The sequence below is a fragment of the Notamacropus eugenii genome, chromosome 1, assembly GCF_028372415.1.
Source record: "Notamacropus eugenii isolate mMacEug1 chromosome 1, mMacEug1.pri_v2, whole genome shotgun sequence".
In the NCBI taxonomy this organism is placed as follows: domain Eukaryota; kingdom Metazoa; phylum Chordata; class Mammalia; order Diprotodontia; family Macropodidae; genus Notamacropus; species Notamacropus eugenii.
Window position 1 is genome coordinate 65,622,106 of NC_092872.1, and position 27,390 is coordinate 65,649,495.

Here is a 27,390-nt window from a genome sequence, read left to right on the forward strand (position 1 = left end):
GACTAGTCACACTGTGAGAATAGGGAATAAGTGATAGGCAATCCATGTGTTCCATTGGTATAATTGTGATATTGGGAGAAATGCTCCCAGTATGTTGGGGAGTCCTCACAGGCAGAACTTATGGGACAACATGGATAGGACTCACAAAGGACAGGTGGGCATGGATGGGTTGTGAGCTGCATAGATGAAAGGAATATGCACCTGGCGAAGATAACAGATCTATTTGTTTTTGTCCTGTGGGATTCTTGAGCTCTACAAGTACACAGTTCCATGTGGTTTGAAAGCCCCTTGAAAATTTATTTCCATATCATAATAATGAAAATATGATATTTGGAGAGAACATAGGATAATCTTGGAAAATGTTTTTATGTTAATTCAGATGGAAAAATAAAACAATATTTTATATATCTATATGTGTATGTATGTTTACCAGCAAAGTAATTTGCATGAAAATTCTCATTTCGCTAAAAGTATTACAATTCAAGAGTTGTCAAATACAAGTCACAAAATCATTTTTTAAAAGGAGGCAGGCAACATCTATTTATAGTCACATTTCTCATTCAAGATGCTTTGGAATTTCAACTTTTCCAGCAAGTCAGTTCGGTTATGGTACATGAACAAATGCCACACTAAGCTATGATTATTTTAAAAAGTAAGCCTGCTAAAATATGATGGCAAATTGGTAAATCTGCTGAAGAAAATGAACATTTACTGATAGCATTTAAGAATAAAAGTTAATTTTTAGGGTTTTTTCCCCTTTTTGTGAACAATGACAATTATAAATGATGGATGTATGATAAGGAATGAAGCATTTGGTTCACATATAACTTAAAATGGGATAATGTTTCTAAAATTTTGTTAAAGAAAACATGAAGAGTATCTGACACTCAGCGGAGATAGTTACAATGAGAAAACAACTTTCTTGAGGAGATAGTGGCATGAAAGCAGCTGTGATATTGCATGGGCGCATTTCTGTGCTTACATTGATTTGCACACTTATTGATGTGTGCAAGGATGTTTTCTTGTCACACCACTTGGGGAATCCTTGCAGATCCTAGCACCAAAGTATAAATCAGATTTTGTCTTTTATCTGAGTTCTTTCTATATTTTTAGTACTGAGTGTACTGAGGTATGTTTTCTTTGGTTACTTTAGTTATAAATGTGCAATTAAAAACACAATATATACATCATTAAAAATCAAATTTCAGTGTCCACTTTTTAGGTAATAAAATTGTAGATTTCTTCAGTAGGGTAGATGGTCATCATTTTCTTACATCAGTCATAAAGCTGTTTTCAATACATAAAACAATGAGCTTATTAGCACAACTATAGGTTTTTTGATCCAAGATTCTTCCTGTGCTCAGTGGCGATGCATTTCCTGTTACAGCTACATCTGCCGTTCTCCATGCTTCACAGTAATTGCTTACCAGTCGAATTCCATTTGTGTTGGAGCCATGCCATATTACCTTCTGAGGCCTACAGGAGAATTTTGTATGGTTATTTCTAGAAATGGTGCTTTATCAGTGAATTGACATCTTGAAGGCTACAGCAAAGCTATATTAAGTTCTCTACTATCCATATGTATGTATGTATATGTATACTCTATACATGTACATATATAATGGATTTATATGAGGATTAGCAATTTTCAAAAGGGTAGCATTTCATCAAATACACAGAACTAAAACCATGTTGAATACACTACATTTTGTTCATCTGAATATAGGCTTCCCAAGAAGAAAGACTGCCTTAAATAAAGAGAAAATAGTTTTATACAAAAAATTAAATCATTATTAAAAATATTTAATGTGAAACATTGTAAAAACATTTTTATCAATTTATTTTAAGATGTTTCAGACATTTTTAACATCATGGTGCTCTTTGTGTCACTTAGTTACTGTCATCTATGGTAGTAAGATTATAGACCCACTTGAATAAAAATTATGAATAAAATGTAATCTACATTAGGACCAACATGGTGATTTTTTTTTTTTCCTTTTAATCGAGTTACTTTGAGATCTTGCAGTATTTAGCACGGTGCAGAGAAAAGATATTTAAGTTGGTAACTGAGGGTTTGTGTTCAAATACTAATTCTACTATTTACTATTCCAAGTAAGCCATTGAATCTCTGGTTCTCAGTTTCCTCATCTGTAAAATGAGGAAGACCTTCAACCCTACAGTTCAAAATCTATGACTGTCTTTATCAGCATCACTTGTCCTTGTACCAGACAAACTCCAAAGTGCTAACTGATAGATCTGTCCAATTGATTGAATGCCAGATAAAATAGCATTTAATGTATTTGTTAGGGCTTCTCAGTATAAAAAGCACTTACCATGATGGGTCTGTCATAACATTCCGGCCATCAAAGGAATATATTGGAACGTGGTTATTGAATTGACCTCCATGGCCAGAAAAAATGGACTCCCAGTTATTGAAAAGTACTTCTCCCTACGGAAATCAAAACAATATTTTAACATCTGGAGCTTAACTTTGAGTTTTAATAGCATGGTATAAGGATTGAATAAATTTTCAGAAGCTCTCAAGGTACTCAGAATTACAGTATAGAAGTAAACTATGATCTGTTTCTAATAAGATTTGGAGTTATTTAGATCTGAAGGATGCTAGAGGGTCCTGTTTGTCTAAAGTTGTTTCTTTCGCCAACTTGTCATGATGTGGCTTCGATTGCTCCCTGGAAGGCTTACCTGTTTTGCTCTGATAGAGCCTGGAGTGACTCTGAAATGCTCTCCCTCCTCAGCTCTGCCTACTGGTTTCCCAGGATTCCTTCAAGATTCAGCTCAAATCCTATTTTCTGCAAGGAGTCTTCCCCTCAGCCTTCCCATCCTCATTGTTTTCTCTCTTGAGATTACCTTCTTGTACTCCAAATATCTCTTGGAGGTATACAGTATTTCTATGCTGCAACTTTCATTAGAATGTGGCCTTTTTGAGAGTGGGGGCTGGGCATTTGCCTTTCCTAGTATCTCTAAGTGCTTACTGGGCACATAATAAGTGTTTCATAGATGTTTATTTACTGACTGACTAAAAATACATACCTTGTTAGCCACTAACTGTTCATACACAGTATATCCTCAGGCAAGAGAATAAAGAATTCTCCTACTCCTCCCCACTTCCCGCACTTACTCCTTATTTGTGCTAATTTGTAATTTGTGTTAATTGCTAAACTCTATCTGGTCACTGTTTGGGCCTGGATGGCTTAGAGTGTATGGAAATAGAAACTGTTTCTATTTTGGCCAGAAATCCTGAGAGTCTTCCTCTCCCAGATTGATTTTTTATTTTTGACTAAGTAAGAGAGATCAACCTTTGCCTCATTTCTTACCTAGCCTTAATCCCTGATTGGGCTTTTCCTCAGTCAAAATTAGACCTATTAAAGCCCTTTAGCTTAAAAAGGCCCAGGTCTCCCACTGCTTCTGGGGACATCACCAGTCATTCTGATTGATCTGGCCACTGGACCCAGATGGGTCTGGAGGACAAAGTGAGGCTGGTAACTTTGTACATCCCTCCCTCACTTAAATCTAATTCATTTGTGTGTCATGGCATCACCTCCCTCATCTCAGGGTCCTCAGGACAAAGAACATCGACAGGAACATCTTCAGGGAAAAGAATAAAGATTTCTCCTACCCACCCATTTCTTCCCTCTCTGTGCTAATTTCCTGGACTTTGCTTCTCCATCTGAACTTGATGGGTTTTGAACTCTTTTCCTACAGTACTCAATAATAACAACCCACATAGATAGAATTTTAAAATTAACAATGAACTTTCCTTATAACAGCTTCTTGAGGTAAATAGTTTGTGTTCTCATCCTCAGTTTACAGATGAAGAATCAAAGACTCATAGAAATTAAGGGACATGCCCAGTGTCACATGCTAATAAATATTATATCTGAGACTTGAACTTGAGTTACCTAATCCCATTATATTCCACATTCCCTCACCATCTAGGCCTCTTGGCTATTCAGATGCTTGAGATCAATATGATACCATGGTCTAAAGAAACTCTCTAAACTCCCTTAACCTGTCCCATCTTGCCCTGGACCTGCTATGACCACAGACTTTCATTTCTACCTGAAATCCCCACAACTGAAATCATTCCTTTAGGCTGGTTTTCTTCTGCAGCTCACTGTTAAAATGATCTTACTAGATTACTAGGTTACTAGAGATAGGAGTGAGGGGGAAGGACTCTGAGTATCTCTCCTGATTTTCAACTACAAATGAGATACATTTTAGTATAGGCTATTTTTAAAAATCACATTAGCATTATTTTGGTAGGCACAGAGATGATGCGGTATAGGAGAACATTCCAAAACAATTACTTTGCAGTAAGTGGCGCGGCCCATGAGCCAAAGGTTTGGACCTGGTATGTGGACTTGTGGGCAATAGAAGGTGGTGAATGCCAAAGGCCAATTTGGTCTTTTTTGTTGTTTGGCTTAGGACAGGAAGGAAGGATGAAAGAAAGAAAGGAAGGAAGGAAATATTTATAAAATAATATGTGCTAGGCAGTCTGCAAAATACTTTACAATTTTTACCTCATTTGATCCTCACAACCCTGTGATAGTGATGCTATTATTATTCCCATTTTACAGTTGAGGAAATTAAGACAGGCAGAGGTAAAGTGACTCACCCAGGGTCATATAGCTAGTAAGTATATGAGGCCAGATTGGGCCACTGCACCAGCTAACTGCCTCTTGTGCCTGACCCCAGAATTCAATAGTGAATTTGGAAAGGGAATTTCAGGTCATTCCTAAGATTATTTTTTGCATAACTCCGAGGTGGGGACTGTCTTATTAAGAGTTATATAACCTATATATTTTTGTGCCACCAAATGCAGGCAAATTTGCTATTAAAACTGGAGCTTACTGGCCTCCTTGCTCCTACACAAAATGGTTAACATTTTAAGTAGAGAATTTTGTTGCAAATTAGTCCATTTAAAAATGTTTTTTGTTTATCTGAATTTAAAGTTGATTATTGTTAAATGATTTAAAAAAATAAAACTAGAAATTTAAAAAAAACTGTCTGAGGGGCCACAAATATCTTTTTGATGACAGAATGGCTTCTTCTACCCTTATGTAACCTAATTTAGAGTCAACTTTTACCCTCATATTGATTGAACCCACAGAATGGAATACAGTATGCATGGGAAGTACTTTCTGGCAAAAAAAATGAGTACTATTGTTCATAAGATCATAGATTTAGAGCAAGAGGGGACCTCAGAGATTTTTGAACCCTATTTTAAATGTAACCAGGGCTCAATCCCATTTGCGTAAGACTCTTCTAATGGAGAGGATGGAGGATTCTCTACTCTCAAGGCCTGCCTGAAAGTTGCCTCTAAGGTGACTTCTTCAGGATTCTGTCTCTTCTCTCAGAATTTGGAATCTCTGTCCTGTCTCAAAGCTAGAAGTTTTATGATATCTCCTTTCTCAAGCTCTTACCAATTCTTCCCTTTGTAGCATCAGTCATCATTCTTTACCAATGAGGAGAGTCTTAGGTAAATAGGCTTGAACACCAAGTTGTAAACAGATGAGGAAACTGAGTCTGAAATAGCTTTAATGATTTGCCTGGTATCATATAGCTAACGAGTGTTTGAGAGGGATTTGAACTCAGGCTTTCTGATTCCATGTTCAGGGCTCTGCCCACTATACTTTACTACCTAGCTTCTTGGTTTCTTTGGGAAGTTCTTGAAAAAATGCCTTTTCACTGGTGTTTCTCTTTCTTGTGAAACATCTCCACCCACCTGGGCTGTAGCACCTAGGTCACAAGGCTGGGGCTAGTCCTCAGAAAAACTCAAGGGGATAGAGGTGTTGTTGCATTTGTTGCTTTTTTTATTTTGGTGTGCCACCCCCAAAGGGAGTCAGGGTGTCTGTGATCATGCTTGGAGTGTGAATTTACCCCTTTAAAGATTTTTTTTTTTTAACAGTTCTTTTGCACTGCTCAAAGAGCTCTGAATTCCCACTCACTCTCCTACTGAGGCGTAAGGGGCCAGAAAGGGGACTGGCCAGCTTCCTCAGACAAGGTCCCAAGAAACACAAAGCCCATCACTAAATTTATATAAACTCTACCATCTTAAGCACTGTGGCTTACTTTGACCTATTTTACTCTTTCCATTCATTCCTTTGTCCTGAGTTGAAGTAAGGAAGGAAGACTGGCTGAAATACCAGCCAAACTGGACTCTCAGCTATTCTCCGATTCCGTCCTCCATCATTCCACCTCTGTCTGTACATGTTGTCCAGACTCCATGCCTGCCTTTCATCTCCTCTCATATCAAATCCTCTTTCTTTCAAGGGCTTACTCAGGTGTCCCCTCCTCTACAAAATCTTTTCTGATTCCCTGAGGAAAATGATTTCTCCCTTTTCGGATTTTCTTATAGCACCCTACCTAGATAGTACTAACCTATTATATTCTACCTTGCATCACACTTATGTATGTGTCACATTCTTCTCTTCCCCATTTTCTAATAGATTATGAACTCCTTGAGGACAGGGACTGTAATTTTTTTCCTATCTTCATATTTCCAGCATCTGGCACAAACAAGGTGCTTGGTCAATGTTGAATTGAATTGTCCAATTAAATTTGGGATTTGGGTACAGGTTGAGTCGGGGGGGGGGTAGTGCAAGAGAAAAAAGAGAAGAAACTCTTTGGGACAGAGGCTTTAGGGTTTAGCGGCAAAAGATTTCACAGAAACAACAGGCAAAAAACAAGTTCACTCTTACCTTAAGGTTAACTATTGGTAGGCTGTAGCTGTCTGCTTTTCTCACAACTGTGAACAGATCTTGTAAATGGGATGATAAGAAGGCTCTATAAGTGGACAGTAAACCGGCAGCCTGGGCCTGCTGGAAGCACTGGAAATCAGCTCTAATGTCTCCAGAAAATGGCATATTCAAAGCAACTAGGCGGAGCTGAAAACCCAAAAAGAAATTCGAGTTTAGAATACACACACCTGGGCTCTGGTACTTCCAATCACATTTTTAATTCGTTTCAAAATGCAGGTCAAGTTTTTGCTCTTGATTGTGAGATGCGGAATTGACAGAATGGGCTATGGAATCATCAAGCTAGATTTCCTTTCAGAGTCCTCCCTCTTCACAGCATTTCAGTTCTGACTTACAATATCTTCATTATTTATTCCAGGCTCTTCATGGCCAAGCCTGGCATTTGCATACAACCAGGGGTGACACTATTGAACTGATTTCATTTATGTTTTAGCAGAGGTGTAAAAGGGGAGCCATGCTGAATTGCTCATTACATTTCTTCTATTGTTGGAAAAGGAATGGAGCTATTTCAAGATGGCAGTGGGAGAAAAGCTATGTCATGGATATACCAAACTGACAGTTCTTAAACACACATACTTACGGCTGGTTTCTCATAATTGGCATTTGAAGCTGGAATTGGTGGAGGTAGAGGTTGCTGAAACTGCCATTTAAAAGACAGAAATAAATGCTTTTGTATCATCATTTTGTCTTAAATATCTTTTAAAAGTTTTATTGATTTTTAAAACAATTTTATATTAATCATTTCCCCTTTATTCTGCTTCTCCATTCCCATTAAGTCAACAGATAATGCTTGACTACATCTGATAGGTTCCTCCACATTCTATATTATTTATAGGAACAGGTATATCACTTGCCTAAGACCCTCAGATGGAGGTGAGATTTGAACTCATATTTGAACTATGGAGTTCACATACTTCATGTGATGGCCACACTGCCTCTACTGTCTTTATCTTTGTACTCCTAGTGCTGAACAATAGTATGCATTGGAACCCAGTGGCAAGACATAGGTCAGGACAGCTGGTGATGGTCCTGGATGCAATGGGAGACAGTCTCCTTTTTAAGCCAAAGTCTTTCCCAGGTCTCAAGTTGTCTGAGGCAACACCCACTCAGTGATTAAAGTCAGTAAGAATTGAGGCAAGTCTTGCTACTGGATTCCACTGATTCTGGAGGAGACAGTGAGGCTGATGATTTTGCACAGCTCTGCCTCCATTAAAGCCAATTCACTTGTGAGTCAAGACATCACCCTCCTGATATCATTAGTCCTCTTTGAGAATGAAGAATGAACAATGACAAATAAGCATGCACATAACAAATATGTGTTTAATTGAATCAAATAATGCTGTATCAATACTAGTTTCTCTTCTCTAGATTTGCTCTGGTTTGGCACTGACTCCCTTAAAATGTAGTTTACAGAACTGAGTATAGCAGATGCGAGTTGATAAATACTTAAGTAAATGAATGAGTGGCCATATAATATAAATGTTCCTTTGGGACATAGTGCTCTCTGGACTTAGCAATTCATATTAAACAATAATAATAGGGTAGGGGTGGTTGTAGAAATTTAAGATAATATAAAATTGGATATATCATAGTAGTGCCAATAAACACTGGATAGACAGATTTATAACCATCTCAAACCCATCTCCAAATAGAACTCATCAGCTTTTCCTAAAAAACCTTCTCCCACTTCCTAATTTCCCTATTACTGTTATGCGGATATAAAGAAAGACAAAAAACATGGTATGTGCCCTCAAGAAACTTGTAGCCTAATAAGGGGACCACTACCCTTCCAGTCAACCAGGCTCGCAAACTTGGTGCCATCTCCAACCCTTGACTCACACTCCCTCCACATATCTAATCTGTTGTAAAATCTTGTCATTTCTGCCTTTAAAGCATCTCCCATAGATGTTCTCTGCTCATACAACTCCCACCACAGTAGCACCTTTCACGGGACTATTGTAATAGCCTTCTGATCGGTGAACTCCCGTAAGTTTCTTCCCTTTCCATTCTATCCTTTACTCAGCTGCCAAAGGGATTTTTCTAAAACACAGGTTAGACCATGACATCTTTCCCTACTCAATAAACTCCAATAATTCCCTGTTATTCCTAGGATCAAATAAAAAATATTGTTTGACACAAGTTGGTCCCTTCTTATCTGTCCACTCCTTCATTTTACAGCCTTCTATAAACTCTGCAATACAATTATGCTGGCTATTCGCTGCTCCTTACACACAATTTCATATCTTGACTCCATGCCTTTGCATTAACTGTTCTCCATGCCTGGAATGCTATCCTTCCTCACCTTCCATTTCTTCGCTTCCCTGGTTTCCTTTATAACTTAGCTCAAATAGCACCTTCTTCAGAAAGCTTTTCCTAGTCCCCTCTATACCCGCTCCCTTCCCTCCCCCCCAAACACTCTTCCCCCTGAGATTATCTTCTATTTTTACTTATGTATGTTATGTACTTACTTTATCTATCTATCTATCTATCTATCTATCTATCTATCTATCTATCTATTCATTTACTTTATGTACATAGTCATCTGAATATCATCTTCCTTGTTAGATTCTAAGCTTCTTGAAGGCACAAACATCTTTTTTATTGCCTTTCCTCACAATTAATATAATATCTAGTACCCATTAAGTGCTTAGTTAATGCTTTAATATCAATGAAAAGAGATGATGCATATAAATCATTTTGTAAACCAAAGCACTACATGAATATGAGTTATCAGGGAGATGAAGAGGAATATAAAACTTCCCCTGTGTGGAAGGAGTATAGTGCACTAGGATGAGGTGATGAGAGGCAGCACTGGTGTAGAGGTTAAAGGGCCAATCCTACAGGCAAAAAGACTTGCATTCAAGCCCTGCCTCTGACACATATTTGCTGTGTAACCATGGCAATTAACTTAATTTTTCAGAGTCCCAAGCAGTACAGTAAGTTACAGACAGCTTGCTGCTTTACATTGGTAGAGTGAGGTTTCTGTGCCAGAAGTTCTCTATACCAGTAAAATGACAAATTCTGATACTGCCCCTCCCCCAAACAAACAAGTAACTAGTTATAGTGGAAAGAACTGTAGATTTGGAGTCAGAAATTCTTGTTGTTGTTCAGTCATTTTCAGTCATGACTTTTCATGACTCCATTTGGGGTCTTCTTCACAAAGATAGCTAGGGTAGCATGCCATTTCCTTCACCAACTCATTTTACAGATGAGGAAACCGAGGCAAGCAAGGTTAAGTGACTTGCCTGGGATCATACATCTAGAAAATGTCTAAGGCCACATTTGAACTCAGAAGAAGAATCTTCCTGCTTTTAGGCTTGGCTATCCATCCACTGCACCACCTAACTTGGGCTCTTTTCTCTATTGCCGTTCTCTCTATTACCTTGGGAAAATAATTTTTATTTTTTTGTCTCAACTGTCTTATCTGTAAAATGAAGGGACTGGATTTGATCATCTCTTAGGTCCCTTCCAGTTCTAATATTATTTCTTCAAAGTTCCAGTTCTAGGTGATTTGATGGACATCAACTGTCCATGGCACATCTAATTCAATTATTTTTAGCTATATTCATATCCACATTTTGCATAATCAAATAAGCCATAAAGTAACTAGAAAGACTGCAATTGGGTGACTCAGTGTTTATCTACCTATAACTACATTTATATCTATATTATTACCAACTATTTAAACTTACATTGCTGGAAAATGCAGGAGGTGGTGGGCTATCAGCAGGAATGGGAATAAGCTCTCCAAGCTGAAAGAGAAATGATGAAGAAAATAAAATACAAAATGAAAACTATACATACACATGCACTCATATGACAGTGATAGGGAACTGTGATTTCACTGGTATAGGGAAATCCTAGGAGAGGAAATCCTTCCAACTAGACAAATCAGCCCTTTCTCTTCAATGGACAGCCTTGGTGCATTGTCTAGGGTACTAAAATATCAAATCATTTGCATCACATAGCTATTATGTGTCAGAGGCAGGATGTGAATTCAGTTCCTCTTGACTTCAAGGCTAGTTCTCTATTCGTAAGACTATGCTACCATTCTATTAAAAAGGTTATACATAAAATTCACAGGAACAAGCTTTTCCTTTTAAATGATAGGTATTATAACTACTTCATTGAACAGAAAAGGGCAAGTATAAAAATAATTACCTGCAATTTTTTCCATCCATTTCTTACACGTATAAAAAATTCCGCACTTTCACTTAAATAGATTAGTGTGCCTTCTATCACCAAATGAGCATTTTGCATCATACTTTCAATGTTTCCGAATGTTGTTACCTGTAAGACATTGAAAGAAAATGTATTCAACAATAACAACCGCATTCATCTATAAAATTTGAGATTATATGTGAATGAATAAATGAAACAAACATTTATTAAGCAATTACTATGTTGGAATTCATGTTGTAATGTGGGAGATAGCACATATGGAGGGTTTAAGCTGCAAGGCAGATGGAAAGGTCCTATATTCCTTTGGGTGCAGCAGCGAAGGAGGTGTTAGTGCCTTTTCCTTAATGTCATTTCCACTGATAAAATCTCATCAATTTCTGATATTATATATAAAAGTACTGGACTTTAGTAGTAGATTTTTATTTCTGCTCCAGAGATAGTGAGGTACTATATACTTATTAAGTTCTATGAACAAAGTTACTACTGAACATTTGTAAACATGTTAAAGTTGAAATTAGCGAGGATAGTGAAATGATCAGGGAAATGCAACAGAGGTGAAAAACACGAAGAAATAGGAAAAGAAAAATATATTTAGGGATATAAGCCTAAAAATGGCCTATAATAGGGAAGAGAGCAGAAGGTATTTAAATATTAATTCTCAAAGACCTAGAAACTGTTGCTATCCTGGAGGAAGCAGTTTAAAGTCAGTTATTATGCTTTCCAGGCCTATTATATATAATTATATGCCATTCAGTATTTTTCTGACCTAAGCCTACAATGGGAGGTAAAGGAAGATAAGGGACTCTTAGTAAAACTTTTCACCCTGTACAGTAATTATGATACCTATTATAGGATCTCTTTCCTGAGTCACTCATTTGGTAGGTAGTGTTTTCTCTCTCTTTCTCTTAAAATAATTTGTATTAATTTATCTCTACATGTGTACATGTTAACCAACTACTCCCTTACCCCCGCCCCCATGTGAATTCTTTGAGAGAAGAGACTGGTTTTTCCAGGGTCAGTGTATGTATGGGGGGGTTGGCTTCATCTCCTTAGCAGTAGAAGAATAGTTTGCGCCTAGTAGGTGATTAGTAAATGCTAAATTGAACTGAAGTTTTGGAAAGGACATTTAAGTTTTTAAATTCAGCTCCACTGATAGCTCATTAAGTATATGATTTAATTTCCCTTTCTATTTATTCATATGCAAAATGGTGACAGAATTGCCTACTTTTCCTACTTCACAAGACTATTTATTATATGGATCAAAGGAGATATTATAGCACTACAAAAATACGAGATATGATGATGATAATGATGAGGAGGATGTTTCATAGAAACAGGTTTGGGTGGAAGAGCAAGCAGTTTTGGCATTTTATTGAGTGGGAGATGAAAACAAAGCAAGCCCTGGAAAGGTGGGGCTAGGATATAGAGTATTGTGGAAAGTTAGAAGATCGTGACCTATAGATAGCTCTCCCTTACTCTTTCTGTCCTTAAAACAAAAGGAGAAGAACACTTAGACTAAATTAATAGAAATATAATGTCTGCATTACATTAGACTATGTATTGGGCAGATGCCATTTCTGAGTTACTGTTTCCACTTTAAGATACTAAATTATAAGCAGGACGTTGGATTGGATCCAGAGAATGTATGCTATATGATAGATAGCTTAAAGAAGTAGGAGCATGGAGCCTGGAGAAGAAAAGATGTAGGAGAAATATGACTGCTGTCTTATTTTAGGGAGAAGCTTTATCCTTTTTTGCTACAGAGAACAGAATTAGGACCAACAAATATAAGTTACATTGAAACAAATTTCAGTTCAATATGAGGAAAAACTGTCCAGCAATAGCACTGTCTGCCTTTTGAAACTAATAATGAACCTGTTACTGGAAGACTTTAAGCAGAAGATGTTATCAAGAGGATTGTGCATCTGGTAGAAGGTTAGACTACGTGGATAAGGACATTTCCAACTTTGCCATTTTATGATTCTAAAATCGTAAAATTTATGATTTGCCTCTTTTTCCATTCAATGTTTTTCTTTCCCTGTCTCTTTGTTGATCTGGTTGCCAAGCCCTTTTTTTCCCTCTATTTCCTCATGACGTGACGTTTTAATAGGATTCAAGTGTACTTTTTCATATTATTTTACATATTGGATGAAGTTCATATTTCCTTTTCTAAATTTAGAAAAGTCAATAAGCTTTTCTATTTTTCTCCAAATGTGTCTTCTGCTCCCTCCAAAATATCCGTGAGCAAATTAAACTGTAAGGTACTTATTACATTTTTCTATGGGACAATGATTATTCATCAAACAAATTTATACAGAAAGTATAGGATAGATGTATTTAAACTTAGATATCAAGTTTTGGATCATAGAATCACAGTTTTGGAGCAGAAAGGGAGCTCAGAATTCACTTTATCCAACCCTCTCATCTTATTGATGAGGCCTATACAGGAGAAATGATTGTGCTCCAGTTAACACAGGTAGCAAGTTAGCAGAACTGGCATTTAAATTCCAGGTCTCTGATTCCAAATGCAGGGTTTTTTCCATGCTGTCTCTCAAGACTTAAGCTCACAGAATAGCAGTGATTCAAAAGTTTTAAAAAAAAAAGCCATCATCTCTGGCAGCAAAGAAAGTATGCCTGAGCAGCAAGGCAACTTGAAACTAGTTAAGAAGAGCCAAAGACCTGATGAATTCATCTGCTATTTTGTTTGTTGACCTCAAGGGAGGATGCATCACTACAGCGATGGCTGCTCTGCAAAAGTCAAGCCTCTGACTCCAAAAAAACCCCAAATCAAACCAAAACAACAACAGAAACCTGGCCGCCCTTCCAGAAAAATATAGGAGAAGGAACCAAAAATGAAAAAAAGGAGATAGAAAAGTCAAGCAAGAAGAAAAATAGGAAATCAGAGAGGAAATTGTGCGCCAAATACCAGAAGCCCTACACAGCAGAAGCCTGGGCAAAGATTAGAAATGGGAATTGAGGCAGCAGGCGTTCTGACAGAAGAGGAAAGAGGAAGCTGTGAGATAGAATTTTTTTTTTTAAGCCAGAACAGCTCGGCAGTATATGTATGGGCATACCTGAATACACCTAAGTAATCTCTAAAGATATCACTAAAGAGTTCTTCAGTATCTAGGGATGGAGGTTTTTAGTGAAGGACACTACAATCTTATTCAGTACTATAGTTTCAGAGAACAAACATCATTCCATTCTGGTGGCACCTTGCTGAAGTCATGCCAAACAGCCTAGTACAATGATTTTCAAGGGTTCAAGGGCATTCACTGAAATGAAGAAATAGACTAGACCAAAGCAGATTATATTTGTGAAGCTTTTTAAAATGTATGTACACAAAATAAATGACACAATGTATGTACAAACAGAAGATCTGACTCGTGTTAATTAGCGGAGGCTATGTAACTCTAATCTAGTGAAAGGCAAAAGAGTAGCAGGTTGAGTTTTTTCCAAAACTACAAAAGAAAATGGAGCTTCAAAAGGGCAAACATAAAAGAATCGTTAAGGGATCAGTACAATATTGCTTCATTTATTCTATGGCATCATAGGATAGTAGGATTAGAACTGAAATGGAACCTTGGAGAACACTGAGTCCAACCCTGCTCATTTTACGGATGAGGAAACTGAGGAGGTTGAGAACATTTAAGTGATTTTCCTAAGGACATAGTGTCTAAGGTAGGATTTGAATTTGGGTCTTACTGACTGCAAGCCCAACACTGGTGTTCCAATCAACCATCTGGCTGGTTCTTATAAGAATTCTTGGACAAATTCTCTACTGATTCTGCTGGGTAGGGAAGTGATCTAATTTAGGATACCTAGACCAGATTTTATTTGCATTGTTCTATCAAAAGATCTGAGGGCAAGTCTATGGCCAGCCCCATCCGAACTGAGAAATCAAAAGGCAGCAATAAGGAAATGTAGGACTGAGCCATGTATATTTTTGGAAGGGTGGTTTTGCCACTTCAAAGTGAGATGGCGCTGGAAAGCAATCAACCAATCCCCAAACTTCAGGATAATGCTGTGGCTTTTTAAAGAGAACTCATTTGTGAACAAAGTTTATCTCTGAAAACTTTCATAATGCTGATGAAACTGGTCTCATCTGGAAATGTTTCTCCCATTACAAGTGCTCCTCCTGAGTTTAATAAACCGAGTGAGAACAAATCAGCTGTTCTGTATGCAACAGATGTTCCTAAAGTGATTAGAAAGTTTCAACGTCCTAGAGCTTTTAAAGTTGTACACATTTTCTTCTGGCTCTTACAATGTAAGTCAACAAATGCATAGATGAACCAAGATTTCTTTCCTGCTCCTCCTTCTCTTCCTCCTCCATAGTTTTTTGGAGGTCTCTAGTTCATGATCATTTCAGGCTTATATGAATGATCCCATCTGTAGAAGGCAGAATGGCTGGTAATTAACAGTAGGGAAGCTAGGGGGTGCAGTGGATAGAATGCCAGGTCTGGAGTCAAGAAACCTTATCTTCCTCAGTTCAAATCAGATCTTGGACTCTTACTAGCTGTGTGATCCTGGGCAAGTCACTCAACCCTGTTTGCCCCAGTTTTCCTCATCTATAAAATGAGCTGGAGAAGGAAATGGCAAGCCACTCCAGTGTCTTTGCCAAGAAAACACCACATGGGGTTTGGACACAATTAAATAACAAACTAGTAGTAAGAGGCAGTGTGGTAGAATGAAAAGATTGACTCCAGTCTCAGAGCAGCTGAGTTCAAAGTCTGCCCCTGATGCTGCCTCTGTGACTTTAGACAAGTCACTGAATCTCCCCAAGTCTTAGTTGCCTGGCATAAACAATGAGGATTCAGACTCAATGACATCTGAGGTATTTTCCAGCTCTCGAGTGATGGGTGTATTTTTGCTGTCTTCCCATCTCCCAGTGTTACAGAGCTCCTTTAGGCAGGGATTGTTCTCACCTTTCTTTGTCTCCCTGGCACCTAGCAAGCCCTTAATAAATGCTTGTTGACTGATTGACTGAGTGTTTCTACTTATGGTCCAGAGTGTTACGCGAAATGTCATTAACAGAAATTGGTTCTTTAGGAAATTGATTTATTACACAGACACTATTCAAAAATATTAATCTCATTGTAGCATTTAAGATATAATTTTTGATGTTTGTGCCTGGAGTTAAAAATAGAACATTAAAGAGAGCTTGTGTAAATTGAGATCTGGTGTCATACCCAGAGAAGTACCTTAAAGAATACATAGGTTTAGAACTATGTTCTCCTTATGAACCTCAGTACAAATTCTTGAAATAGTGAGTCATATCCCTTCAGAACCAGTCAGCAAAGTTAACACAGGGGAGGTATAAGGGTGGACGTAAACTGATAAGAAGAATGTTGACGATGTAGAAATCATAATGTTTTGTTTGTTGACACTAAACTGAAGGATGTTGATAGCAACATGAAAGGAGAAGCTTTTCTGCAGAGAGAGAAGATTGCTGGGGAAAGGCTGCTGCAGCCCGGGAGCCTGTCAAAAGGCAGAAGAACCTTGAGAAGCAGTGTAGCAGTTAGAACAAAAAACTAGGAGTCAGAAGACCCAGATTCACCTTCTGGACTCATTTACTAGCTTTATACCTTTGGACAGGTCACTCAACGGCAATGATCCTTACTCTCAATATCCGAGAAATGGAAAGAGCAATATTTTTCCTGTCTTCTTCATAGAATCAAATGAAATAATCTATACAAACTTATGTGGTAATTGCAAAGATCTATTAAAATTATTATTCATTATGGATATAAGACCAAATCCTTCTTTGTGTTATTCAGTTTAATGTCATTTTTTTCACAGGCTATTTCAGGGTAGGTCTGTTTTAATTTTTTATTTATACTGTGCTTAAATGGAAATTCCAGCAATTTATTAATTGAAATAATATTCTACTAAGACATAACAATGTGTAAGCCTCATGGTCTTATAGCAACAGAGTGATACCATGGTACATGGTTCAGTGCAAAGAATATTGGTTTTAGAGTCAAAGACTTGGGTTCCAATCCTGTCTTTGACACATACTACTTGTGTTACTCTGGGAAAATCAATTCATCCCATTTTTCTTATCTTTAAGATGGGGGGGGGAGGACTCAGTGGCTTCTAATGTCCATTTCAGCTCTAAATCTGTGGCCTTATGACCTTCTTGGACCTTAGCTTTCTCATGTGTAAAATGAGGGCGTTGGTCCATAAAAGGATTTGTTCTATGAATTTAGATTTAGTGAAAGGACCACACTTGAGGACCTAGAGGGCCACATGTGGCTTCAAGGCCATAGTTTCCCCACCCCTGACTAGACAGATCACCTTTAAGCTCTAAATCTTTGATCCTGTTTGCCACCAGGATCCTGTGGATCTCTCTCTCTCTTTTTAGAAGTCCATTATCTTCTTTGTCTCTACCTCTCTGCCACTTCCGGTCCGTGATATAAAGATGGCTAAGTTTAAGAACCATTACCATAACCAACTGCAAAAATGAAACAGAAATGGCAGTAAGAAACCTACATCACAGAGATATGCATCTCTGAGAGGGGTGGACCTCAGGTTTCTGAGATACATGCACATTGCCAAGAAACACAACAAGAAGGAGCTAATGAAGATGTAGGTCAGCAATGTCAAAGCCATCAAGGCTCAAGAAGACACCATCAAGTCTCTGAGCACCAAGGCCTCCAAGGCCAAATTCCTTAGGACCAAGATCCCCAAGGTCAATGTCTGGCACACCAGCCCCAAGATAGCCACCAAATGTCTAGGCTCTAGGTTTGGCACCAAACACCCTGACCCTAGTATCACAACCCCAAGGTTGCCAAGCCCACTGACTCCAAGGTCATGAAGTCTGATACCAAGGTCACGAGTTTGATTCTAAAGTCATGAAGCCCAGAGATTCCAAGGCTGCTAAGCCTATTGACCTCATCAAACCTGCTGAGCCCTCCAGCCCTAAGGGTGTAAACCCAAAGATGCTCTAGTTCCAAATCTTCAAAATAGATTCTTCAGGACAGAATGATTTGTTTAAGCCTCAAACCAACCTTTTTTCTCAGGCAGGGTATGATTATCCACTATTTTCTACAAATAAAGGATATGGTGAGTCACTAAAAAAATGAAATCTATTATCTCCAGAAATCGATGAGATAGCCAGGAAATAAGTCACAGTCACGAAAAGACAACTTTAGAACTGTGGGAACTTAATTTTCTCATCAAGTAGAGGCATATTCTTGACATTCTTCAATATAAATCAGTCTCAATATAGATTCATTGATTAAAAAAATTCAAAACACAGTTTTTCTCTTTGATTGCATAAATATTAACTGACCAGGTTTCTGGATCCTGGAAGTCCTGGTTGGCCTGGTGGGCCAGGTGGGCCTGGAAGTGCCACAGCTGAAATAAAACAGAAAGTTTATATTACATTTCTGTCTGTCTGTCTCTCTTTTCCCCTTCCCTTCTCTGCCCCCACCCCAAGTATTTAATGAAAATTAAATTGACTGGGCCAATAAATTAAATAAATTAATAAATGAATTAAAATTAAAATTGGCTGGGCCTCATGGGATTGACATTTGTCACGTTCTAACTGAGCATGCTCCGTAAGATGTAACTATCCCACCAACATTTTGCCAGTTTTTTCTCTTGGAGGGAAACATGAACAGTACACAGAAAAATATCTTAATGGCCCACCCCGAATTAAATTGCAAACATTCAGAAAAGATTATTTTCTGGATAATTGTCAACGAAACTTTGAGAAAACAACTTGCCAGTACTATTAAAACTTATTTCCACATCATGCTGATGGGCCTGTTAAATCTGTAATGAGTAAATGTAATGACTTGAAGCCAGGTCAAATAAACCATCTGAAGGAACTGGGAATGTTTAGTCTGAAGGAGAGAACACCAGCAGGAAGAATGACTACTGTCTTCAAATTTCTGAAGGGTTTGTACATGGAAGAAGGATTAAAGCCAGCAAACTTTCATTAACTCATTACTTATGGGCCAGGCATGGGACTAAACACCAAGATACAAAGAAAGGCAAAAACATGGTTCCTGTCCTCAAGGAGCTCATATTCTAACGAGGAGAATACATTTGAACAATTTTATGCCTACAAGGTATACCAAGGGGAAAGGACTTTTTTTACCTGCTTGTTTGTCTGGTGAGTTCTTCCTCAAAACGTCCATTTGAGGAAGTCCCCTGCCTCATGTTTACTTCTAACCTGACTCAGACCCTGACTCTGCAGAATACTTCTCCATCTTGTTCACCTATTTCCCCTCCTTGTATTTCTCTATTTGAATGTAAAGCTCTTGAAAGCAGAGACCATTTTTATTGCTTGTGCCTAGAACGTATGAAATATTTAATGGATGATCTCTAGCTCTCTCAATCTCTCTTTCTCTGTCTGTCTGCTCTCTGTATTTCACTCTGTCTCTGTTTCTCTATCCATCCAGAAGAACCAGTGGATAGAAGTTTCAGCAGCAGCGACAGAATACAAGAAAAAAAAATTCCTTGCAGTTAGAGTTAGTGAAAAAAAAAAAAGACCAGATTGCCTTGGGAGGCAAAGAGTTCCCTGTCACTAGTAGTTTTCAACTGGAGGCTGGAGGATAAGTTATTGGGGATATGTATGTGTCAAATAGTCATATAATATAAATACAAAATGAATTAGGGGAGAGAGGCAATAGTAGCTGGGGTGGGGATCAGGAAAGGCTTGATGTATAAGGCATCATTTCAACTGAATTCTGGAGAAAGAGGGTTCTAAGAGTCAGAGGTGAAGAGGGAATGCACCCCAGGTGTGGAGGAGGAAAGCCAGTATGCAAGCATGGAGAGAGGAGAGGGTGGATCATACGTGAGGACAGCAAGGAGAGCGGCTGGCTGGGGATGGTGTAGAGGAGATTCTGAGCGCCCACCGAATGGCCCATGCCATGACTACTTCTTTTTTTTTTTTTCTCTATCATTCTCTCCCAGAAACACATGGAAAAGACCTGCAGTTTCCTTCCTGTTATTAATGAGACATCTATACAGCAAGGGAAGGTAAAAGGATGGAGAAGTGTGGTTATCATGGAAAGGCTGTCAGATTGCTTTCTTTACACTTCTCTGGCTCTTGCCTTCTGTTCCTTTTTGGGGAAAAAAAGGTGAAGTAGGGTTTAGGACATCAAAAGCTCCTAGTTTGATTAGTTAGGGGGATAGACAGAGCATTTCCAACTGAGGGGACACACCCAGATGTGAGTAGTTGCAACAGAGGTAAGGAAAACTCACATTTAGGGCAGATGCCATTTTTTAAAAGGTGTGGTTTGTTTGCATTTTTTTTTTTGTTTTATAAATAAGCACTGGTCTCTTGGCAGGAACTCTTTCATACATATTTTCCTAGGCTAACATTGCTTGAGCCTAATACTGAAGACTGTCACGGATACGAAAAGGGGAACTGGGTGTTGAGGAAGAGAAGGGAAAGACAGTAAACACAGTCTAGTGGCACCCTGCATTTTGCCTGGTGTTTGGGTTCAGGGAAAAATAGTAGTGTAAACAAAGCCCAGCGCATGAACTCATCTTTTTCTCAAGGAGCTGTGGTCTAATCTCCTGGGATTATTTCTGTCAAGGGCATCGCCATCCTGCTAGTCCCCCAAATTCATGACGTTTCCCTGGACTTGCCACTTTCCCTTCACCTCACATATCCAATCAACTACCAAGTATTGTTGTCTATCTCTACAACATCCCTTGCATCTGCCCCTTTCTCTCCACTCATTCGGTCACTATGCTAACTCAGGTTCTCACCTAGATTATTATGGCAGCCTTCTAATTGGCCTCTCAGCTTCAAATCTTTCTTTGCTCTAATACATCCTCCATCCAATTGCTAACATGATTTTTCTAAACTATAGGTCATTGCACTGCTCAGTAAACTCCAGAAGCTTTTGAGTATCTACAGCATCAAATATTCTCTTATGGGCTTGACTTTTAAAGCCCTTCACAATGTGACCTCAACCTACCTTACTAGCTTTACCATACAGATCATTCCCCTTCTCGAACTCTATAGTCCAGCTAGACTCTTCGATTTCCATACTTTCTCACTAGCTTTCCTCCTCCATGCCTGGAGTGCATCCCATCCTCACTTCTGACTCTTAGAACCCTTTGTCTCCTTCAGAATTCAGTTTAAACACCACCTTCACCTCAAGCCTTTCCTAATCTTCCCATCTGTTAGTGTCCCTTTCCTTGAACTCCTTTTGAATTTATTTTATATATCCATATGACCCTGGACAAGAAACCTAGACCTCCTTCATACTTAGTTTTCTTATAGGCAAAATAGATATAAGAGCACGTACCCCACAGGATTGTTGTGAGAATTAAGTGAGATAACATATATAAAGCACTTTGAAAACATTAACATGCTAGATAAATGCTACTTATAATTATTATTATTTTAATATATGTGTATGTTATCTCCCCCAATAGATGAAGCACTTTGAGGGCAAGGACTATTTAATTTTTGTCTTTTATCCCCAGCACCTAGCATAGTGCTAGCAGATAGTAGGGTCTTTTACTCTGTTCTTGGAGACAGTTGGGGTTAGGTGACTTGCCCAGCGTCACACAGCTCGTAAGTGTCTGAGGTCAGATTTGAACTTGAGTCCTTCAGATTCTAGATTCAGTATTCCATTCACTGTACCACCTAACTGCCCATAATACTCTTAATAAGTGACTGATGGGTAGATATTAGAAATTAGACAAGAAATTTGTTCTTTAAGTTCCCTTCTAACTCTAAGATTCCCTTAGCTTATGAAGTTAGGGAAGTGTTCATTGAGCATCTACTCTGTGTAGGACACTGTTCTGTGAGGATATGCAAGGAAATAACACAAACAACCTTTACTTTGTGAGAAGTTAATAGGAGAGCCTGGGTAAAGTAGTAAATAGAGAGCTGGCCTGGAAGTCAGAAAGAACACAGATTCAAGTCATTGCTCTCATACATATTGTGTGACTCTGCAGAAGTCCTCCCAGCGCTCCTCGGGCAACATTCTAAAGCAGAGAAGTTCCCCTTACAGAGAATAACCAATACCAAAGAAATCAAAGGCTGGTCCCTGGCCTCCCTACCAATAAAAATTGTCTGATTCGGGTAAAAAAGTCCTAAGCGCTAAACAATTAGATGATAAGTAAATATGTAATAACTCAAATGATGTATAGACAAATTCAACAGGAATTTGAAAAAAAATCCAAAAAATTGTATTTGCATAGTACTTTACAAAACCCCCTGCTTTTCTCAAAATAGAAGGAGCTGAGCAGTATATAATTATGTTGTTTAGAAAGTCCTAGTGCAAACTGCACTTCAGCCTTGAGCTCTGAGCCACAGTTTGCTGAAGAGGAAGTGACTGGGTCATCCTTGTGGGTTACTTAATGGTTGCTGTTACTTTTGTTTATTATTTTCATTTTCATTTTTCTTGCTGTAACTTAAAGAAGGGTTATCTAGATACAAAGGAAGTCTAGGACATCTGTAAGCTGCTAAAAAAAGTGGAAAGTTAAGAGGATGTTCTACATTTGCTGATGTGTGTATTCACATATATGTATATGTATGTGTGTATACACACATTTGGAGAGAAAAAATAGGCAAAAGATTATATGTTGTCAGTGGATCCATGCTATACTAATGTTTTTCACTCTAAACCAACTCGAATCTGAAAATTAATTGAAATAGCCAGGGAAGATGTAAATTTTATTGCCAATATTGGCATAAAAATATGAAATTATTCTAAGCTTTATGTATCTGAAAGTCCTTGGAGAAACTTTTTCTCACAAAAATATGACTGTCCATGATAGAATGGACTATTTAATCCACCTGTAACTATAAGAGTGACATTAACAAAGACAAGATAGGCAGAACATCCATTTACTACAACACGCATTTATTAAATACCTATTGTGTGCCAGGCACTGGAGATACGAAGACCAAATGAACCATGTAAGAAAAGATTACTTTTACTAACCTGATCCCAATATTGCCGGAGGTCCTGGTGGCCCTGGGGGTCCTGGAGGTCCTGGGGGTCCATGAGCTCCATAACCAGGGGGCCCAGGCAAACCTGGTGCCCCAGGAGGGCCTCTGGGCCCAATGACAGAATCACCTTTCTGGCCCTAATAAGGCAAACCCATAGAGACAGAGGAAAGGATACAATTAATCACCTTGACATTTTGACTTTTGAGTAACTGTTAAGGAAACGGTTTTGAATTTCTCACTTAAAAACCTACCTTTCCCACAAGAAACATGATATTAAACATTCATTAATGACCTCATGAAATTATTTTTTCTCCACACTGACAGTGGTCAAGCACCATCCCAGGTACTTGTATTAATTAGTGCTTAACATGACTGTTCAGAGAGTCTGAAGTAACAGGAGGGATAGCACATGTTAGCAAGGAAATCCAGTTAAGCTGTTATGTTTGCAAAAGAACAGGATCACCTAACATGGAGGCTCCTTGCTTCCCCATGTTTCCTCTAAGACATGGCGGGGTGAGTAACCTCCTTTGGTTGGCTACGTAGCAGGAACTGACTAGATTGAAGCAGTTGCTCTCTTTCTTGGGCATTTCTTTCTGCTACATCCAAGGAGTGAACATCCCAGTTTACCCTTGGGTATCACTGTGAACTGAAGTAGGAGGAGGGAGGAACCTTCCCCTTTCTTCACTTTTACCCGGGTTCTGAGAAATGGGCTGGGTGTTTGTTTTGCTTTTATTTGGTTTATCCTTCGTTTTAGAATGAATCCCACCAGACTGGGAAGTTCAAGCTCTAATGACCCTGGGGCCAGAGTTGCAGTCCAGGTGGTACAGGCAGATGGGCCAGTAGGGAAGCCCTAAGAAGTCAGAGTGCCTGAGATTGGAACCCAAGTTGGTTTGGGGGCTTAGAACTAGGAAATGAGCTATGCTATTTCTATACATTTTTATTATGCCTTTTGAAGTAAACATTCCTTTGTAAAAGCTAATCAGACAGTGGCTACATGAAACCAGGCTACAGGGGACCACCCAAACCCTTAGGGGAATGGCCAGTAGTAAGGGCTGAAGTGATTTTCAGAGAACCTCCACACCCTCAGTCCCCCTTAAGGGTATCAGAGAACCAGGAAGAGGGGGGAAATGTAACACACCTGGCTTCCAGGCAGTGGAGACCCAAGTGGTCAGTGTTGCATGTTATGGAAAGAAAACAGTAAAGAAAGAGGAACAGAAAGCAGTCCATACACACTAATTCTAACTTGGCAAGTGAAAGCAGCAACATTTGACAAGAACTGAGACTCACATTCAATAGTTAGGGGTTTTTTTGGTCTACACTTGCGATTTCATCGGTATAAGAAATGCCAGACAAAGAAATTCTCTCTCTCCCACACTCACTGGTTTGTGATTTAGAACTTTGGAAGTTTGCTGGAATCACTGGAAGGTTAAGTGATATGTCCAAGGTCTCCCAGACAGTACGTGTCAAAGGTAGAACTTGTCCCAAGCCTTCTGATTTGGAGGTCAGCTTGCAATCCATTATGCCACATTATTGCATTCCACTGTTTCTACATTATTAAATGAACATTCGTAGCTTTTGTTTCATATAACATTGGGGAATAATGGATGTATTTGGTTTCACATATAATTACAATCACTTTTGCATATTACTTCGCTTGTTTTCATTTTTCGTATAAGCTTTATTTTGTTCTTGTTCAAATCTATGAGTGTTTACACACTTGTCGCTAGAAGTTAAAACAATTAATTAAAAAAGAAACTGTAGCATTCCCTTAACCCCATCAGAGAATGATGGATAGATTTTTTTTAAAACTTAAAAGTTCACTGCTGTACAATAGAAGCTCTTGATTTAAGAGTCTCCTTAAAAATAATTGGCTTAAGAAGGGATAATCATATCCCACTTTAGGGCTAAGCAAAAGAAGAAATACTTGTAATCTTTAGATTTTGATTCCTACCCAGGAAGAGGCATTTCTCATATGAAACTGTTAAAAAAGGAAGCTTGGGGAAAACTTTCTCCAGGTAATTTATGTACCAGTTAAAAACCTGAAGCATCCACAAGAGTAAACAATTACATGATCCTTAACCTGACAGCAAAGAGAGGAATGAGTCAGCTTCTTCCCCCTCCCCAACTTCTTTTCATTCTCTGTGAAATCAAAAGGAGCTATTGGGAGAAACCATCCCAGTTATCAGCCTGTTTGCCTATTTATAAAAGAGGTAATAATTTATCTGTCAAATTACATGAGTTGCAGACTCTTATGAACATTTTATTTACTTATCAGCAATATTAGATGTCAAAAATAATGGCACGAAATGAGAATGTGTAGCAATGCATCTATTTAATAATATACTCTTCAGTCTTTACTAAATTTAAAATAGAAACAGGGACAGGATTTTGAATACTATTGGAAATAAGTATGTTCTTTTCAATCTGTAATTAGATAATGCATACAAATACAATGGAATCGTGGAAAGATCTTTGCTTCCATCAATGTAGGGATCTTTTGGGGTGGAAAATTCCAGGCAGATACAGAATGCAATCCATCTTTGACTTCATAGATAAATCCTAGGAAGTTACCAGAGGCACATCAAGGTTAACTAGCTTGCCTAGGGTCTTGTATCCATTAAATGTCTGAGGCATGATTTGAACCCGGGTCTTTGTGACTTCAAGCCCAGAACTCTATCCATTGTGTCACACTACTTTGATAGATGATAGATAACTATGCAAAATTATTTTATAGAATTTTAAAGACCAGTCATTCTGGTCATCTCTCCAGATATCATGGTTTGCACAGACTTGAAGAGTCAAGACGCTTACATTGCCTATGAAAGGAATGAAGTGACTAGAGAGATGGTCATGAAGTCTTGAGTTCAGGACCTACTTCTGCCTTGTTTTGGCAAAGTAACCCTTGGCAAGTCATTGGACACCTCTGAGCTCTAAGCAACTGTCCAAGGCAACAAGTTTCAGAAAAGGCGCTAACCAGTGCTGATAGGAGCTTCCTCATCTACGAGTTTGTTAGACCAATAAAATCACAAGTCAAGACTCCATCCCCGATACTGTCCATGATTTCTTAAGATATAACACGAGAACCACCAAAATACATATTATGTAATTTACAAGAAATTACAGTTTTATGTGAAGCAACCAAATATCACTGAATTTCGTGAGAAGCAATCCCACTAAGGGGATTGTAAACCTCACACATTACACATTTTCATTATGCTAACCATACACGAGCTATCTTAAGATGGCTAAAAGGAGGTAGTGTGTTTAATTGGGCAGCTAGGGAAGCTCACAAGCAAGTGGTTTTCTGCTGCAAGGAATCAGTATGGCAACACAAAAGGAAAGGCACAGTTGGATAATGTTAAATTCATTTCACACATCTATACTAAATGTTTGGTCCTCATAAACTCAGTTCTCAACTAGCTAGAAGTGTAGAGGAAATTCATGTTTCAGATTTGGGTTGGATTAACTGACTTCTGAAATAATTTTTAGCCTTAAAATTCCATCAGCTCTCTCAGTGGGGGTCTTGATTACTCCTTAGAACTCCTGGACCCAGAACCAAAAAAAGGCTGTGAATATGTGGTATTGTTCATCTGGCAGCTTGCTCAGTGACAGGTTTAATAAAGAATCCACTTTAAAGCAATTGACAGAGAAAGCTTCTGCCTGGAGGTCCATATAATTTTGGATAGACTGGGGAACTGGGCATCCCCTCTGTCCTGCCTTTGAATTTGTGCAGAAGACCTAGGCCCAGGTGAAGTAAAGAAAGCGCAGGCTTTCACTCGCCTGAACTCTTATTGAAGAGTTGAATTTTCTATTGGAGAATTCAGCCTGGACCTACAGGGTGCCATTTTTCTTAGTTAATTGCTGGCAGCTAGTTGCTATTAATTATATTTAATTGTTAGCAGGTCATATGGGCAAGATGGAAATTTTCTCATAAGGTTTTCAGCCTGAAAGTCATGTTAAGAGGCCATAATACTCTCTATGTATGCAAGGATTGTTCTTTTAGTCCAAATTGTAGCATATTGAAATTACCTGAGATGCTAATATTGGGGCTTTCAGAAATGGTCCCACATCTGACGCCCAGTTAGAGGTGGTAGAAATGGAAGTAATAAATCTTCTATAATTTAGATAGAGATCACATGGAGTTGCCAATGAGTCAACTTATTTCTCATTAGCGATGTAAGTAAAGTGAGAGGCGATAGGAGGATAACTAAGCTGTGGAGAAGATCCAAGGTGGGAGGAAGACCAAAAAAGTCATTTAGGGTCTAGCAGAGAATGAGTTGTCTCAAAGGCAATGATAATAATAACACAAATAACTAATACATGTGCTTTAAAGTTTGTAAATCACTTTACATATGTTAGCTCATTTTTCTTTTTTGATCATGTGGTGCAAAGAAATCAGAGAGACAGATGGAGATGGATATTCCTTGGCAGGTTCAACTGCCTTTTAACAACCCTAGGCAGCTCTTGAATCCTGTCTGCTTGGTGCTTAAAGGGACA

The 27,390-nt window shown here is 38.5% G+C and overlaps 1 protein-coding gene across 2 annotated transcripts in view; it reads right to left on the minus strand.

Moving 5' to 3' along the window:
* Positions 1–271: 271 nt before the first annotated feature.
* The window catches only part of COL15A1 (collagen type XV alpha 1 chain), a 193,837-nt gene continuing 166,718 nt past the window's right edge, over positions 272–27,390 (minus strand). For both annotated transcript variants that reach the window (XM_072604723.1, XM_072604714.1), the window contains 8 exons: positions 22,886–23,030; positions 18,256–18,320; positions 10,941–11,069; positions 10,472–10,531; positions 7,360–7,419; positions 6,723–6,908; positions 2,334–2,449; positions 272–1,476 (listed from right to left, as the gene is read on the minus strand). In XM_072604723.1, coding sequence (XP_072460824.1) covers positions 1,263–1,476; positions 2,334–2,449; positions 6,723–6,908; positions 7,360–7,419; positions 10,472–10,531; positions 10,941–11,069; positions 18,256–18,320; positions 22,886–23,030 — 975 coding nt within the window. In that variant the 3' untranslated portion in view covers positions 272–1,262. The remainder of the gene's footprint in view (positions 1,477–2,333; positions 2,450–6,722; positions 6,909–7,359; positions 7,420–10,471; positions 10,532–10,940; positions 11,070–18,255; positions 18,321–22,885; positions 23,031–27,390) is intronic.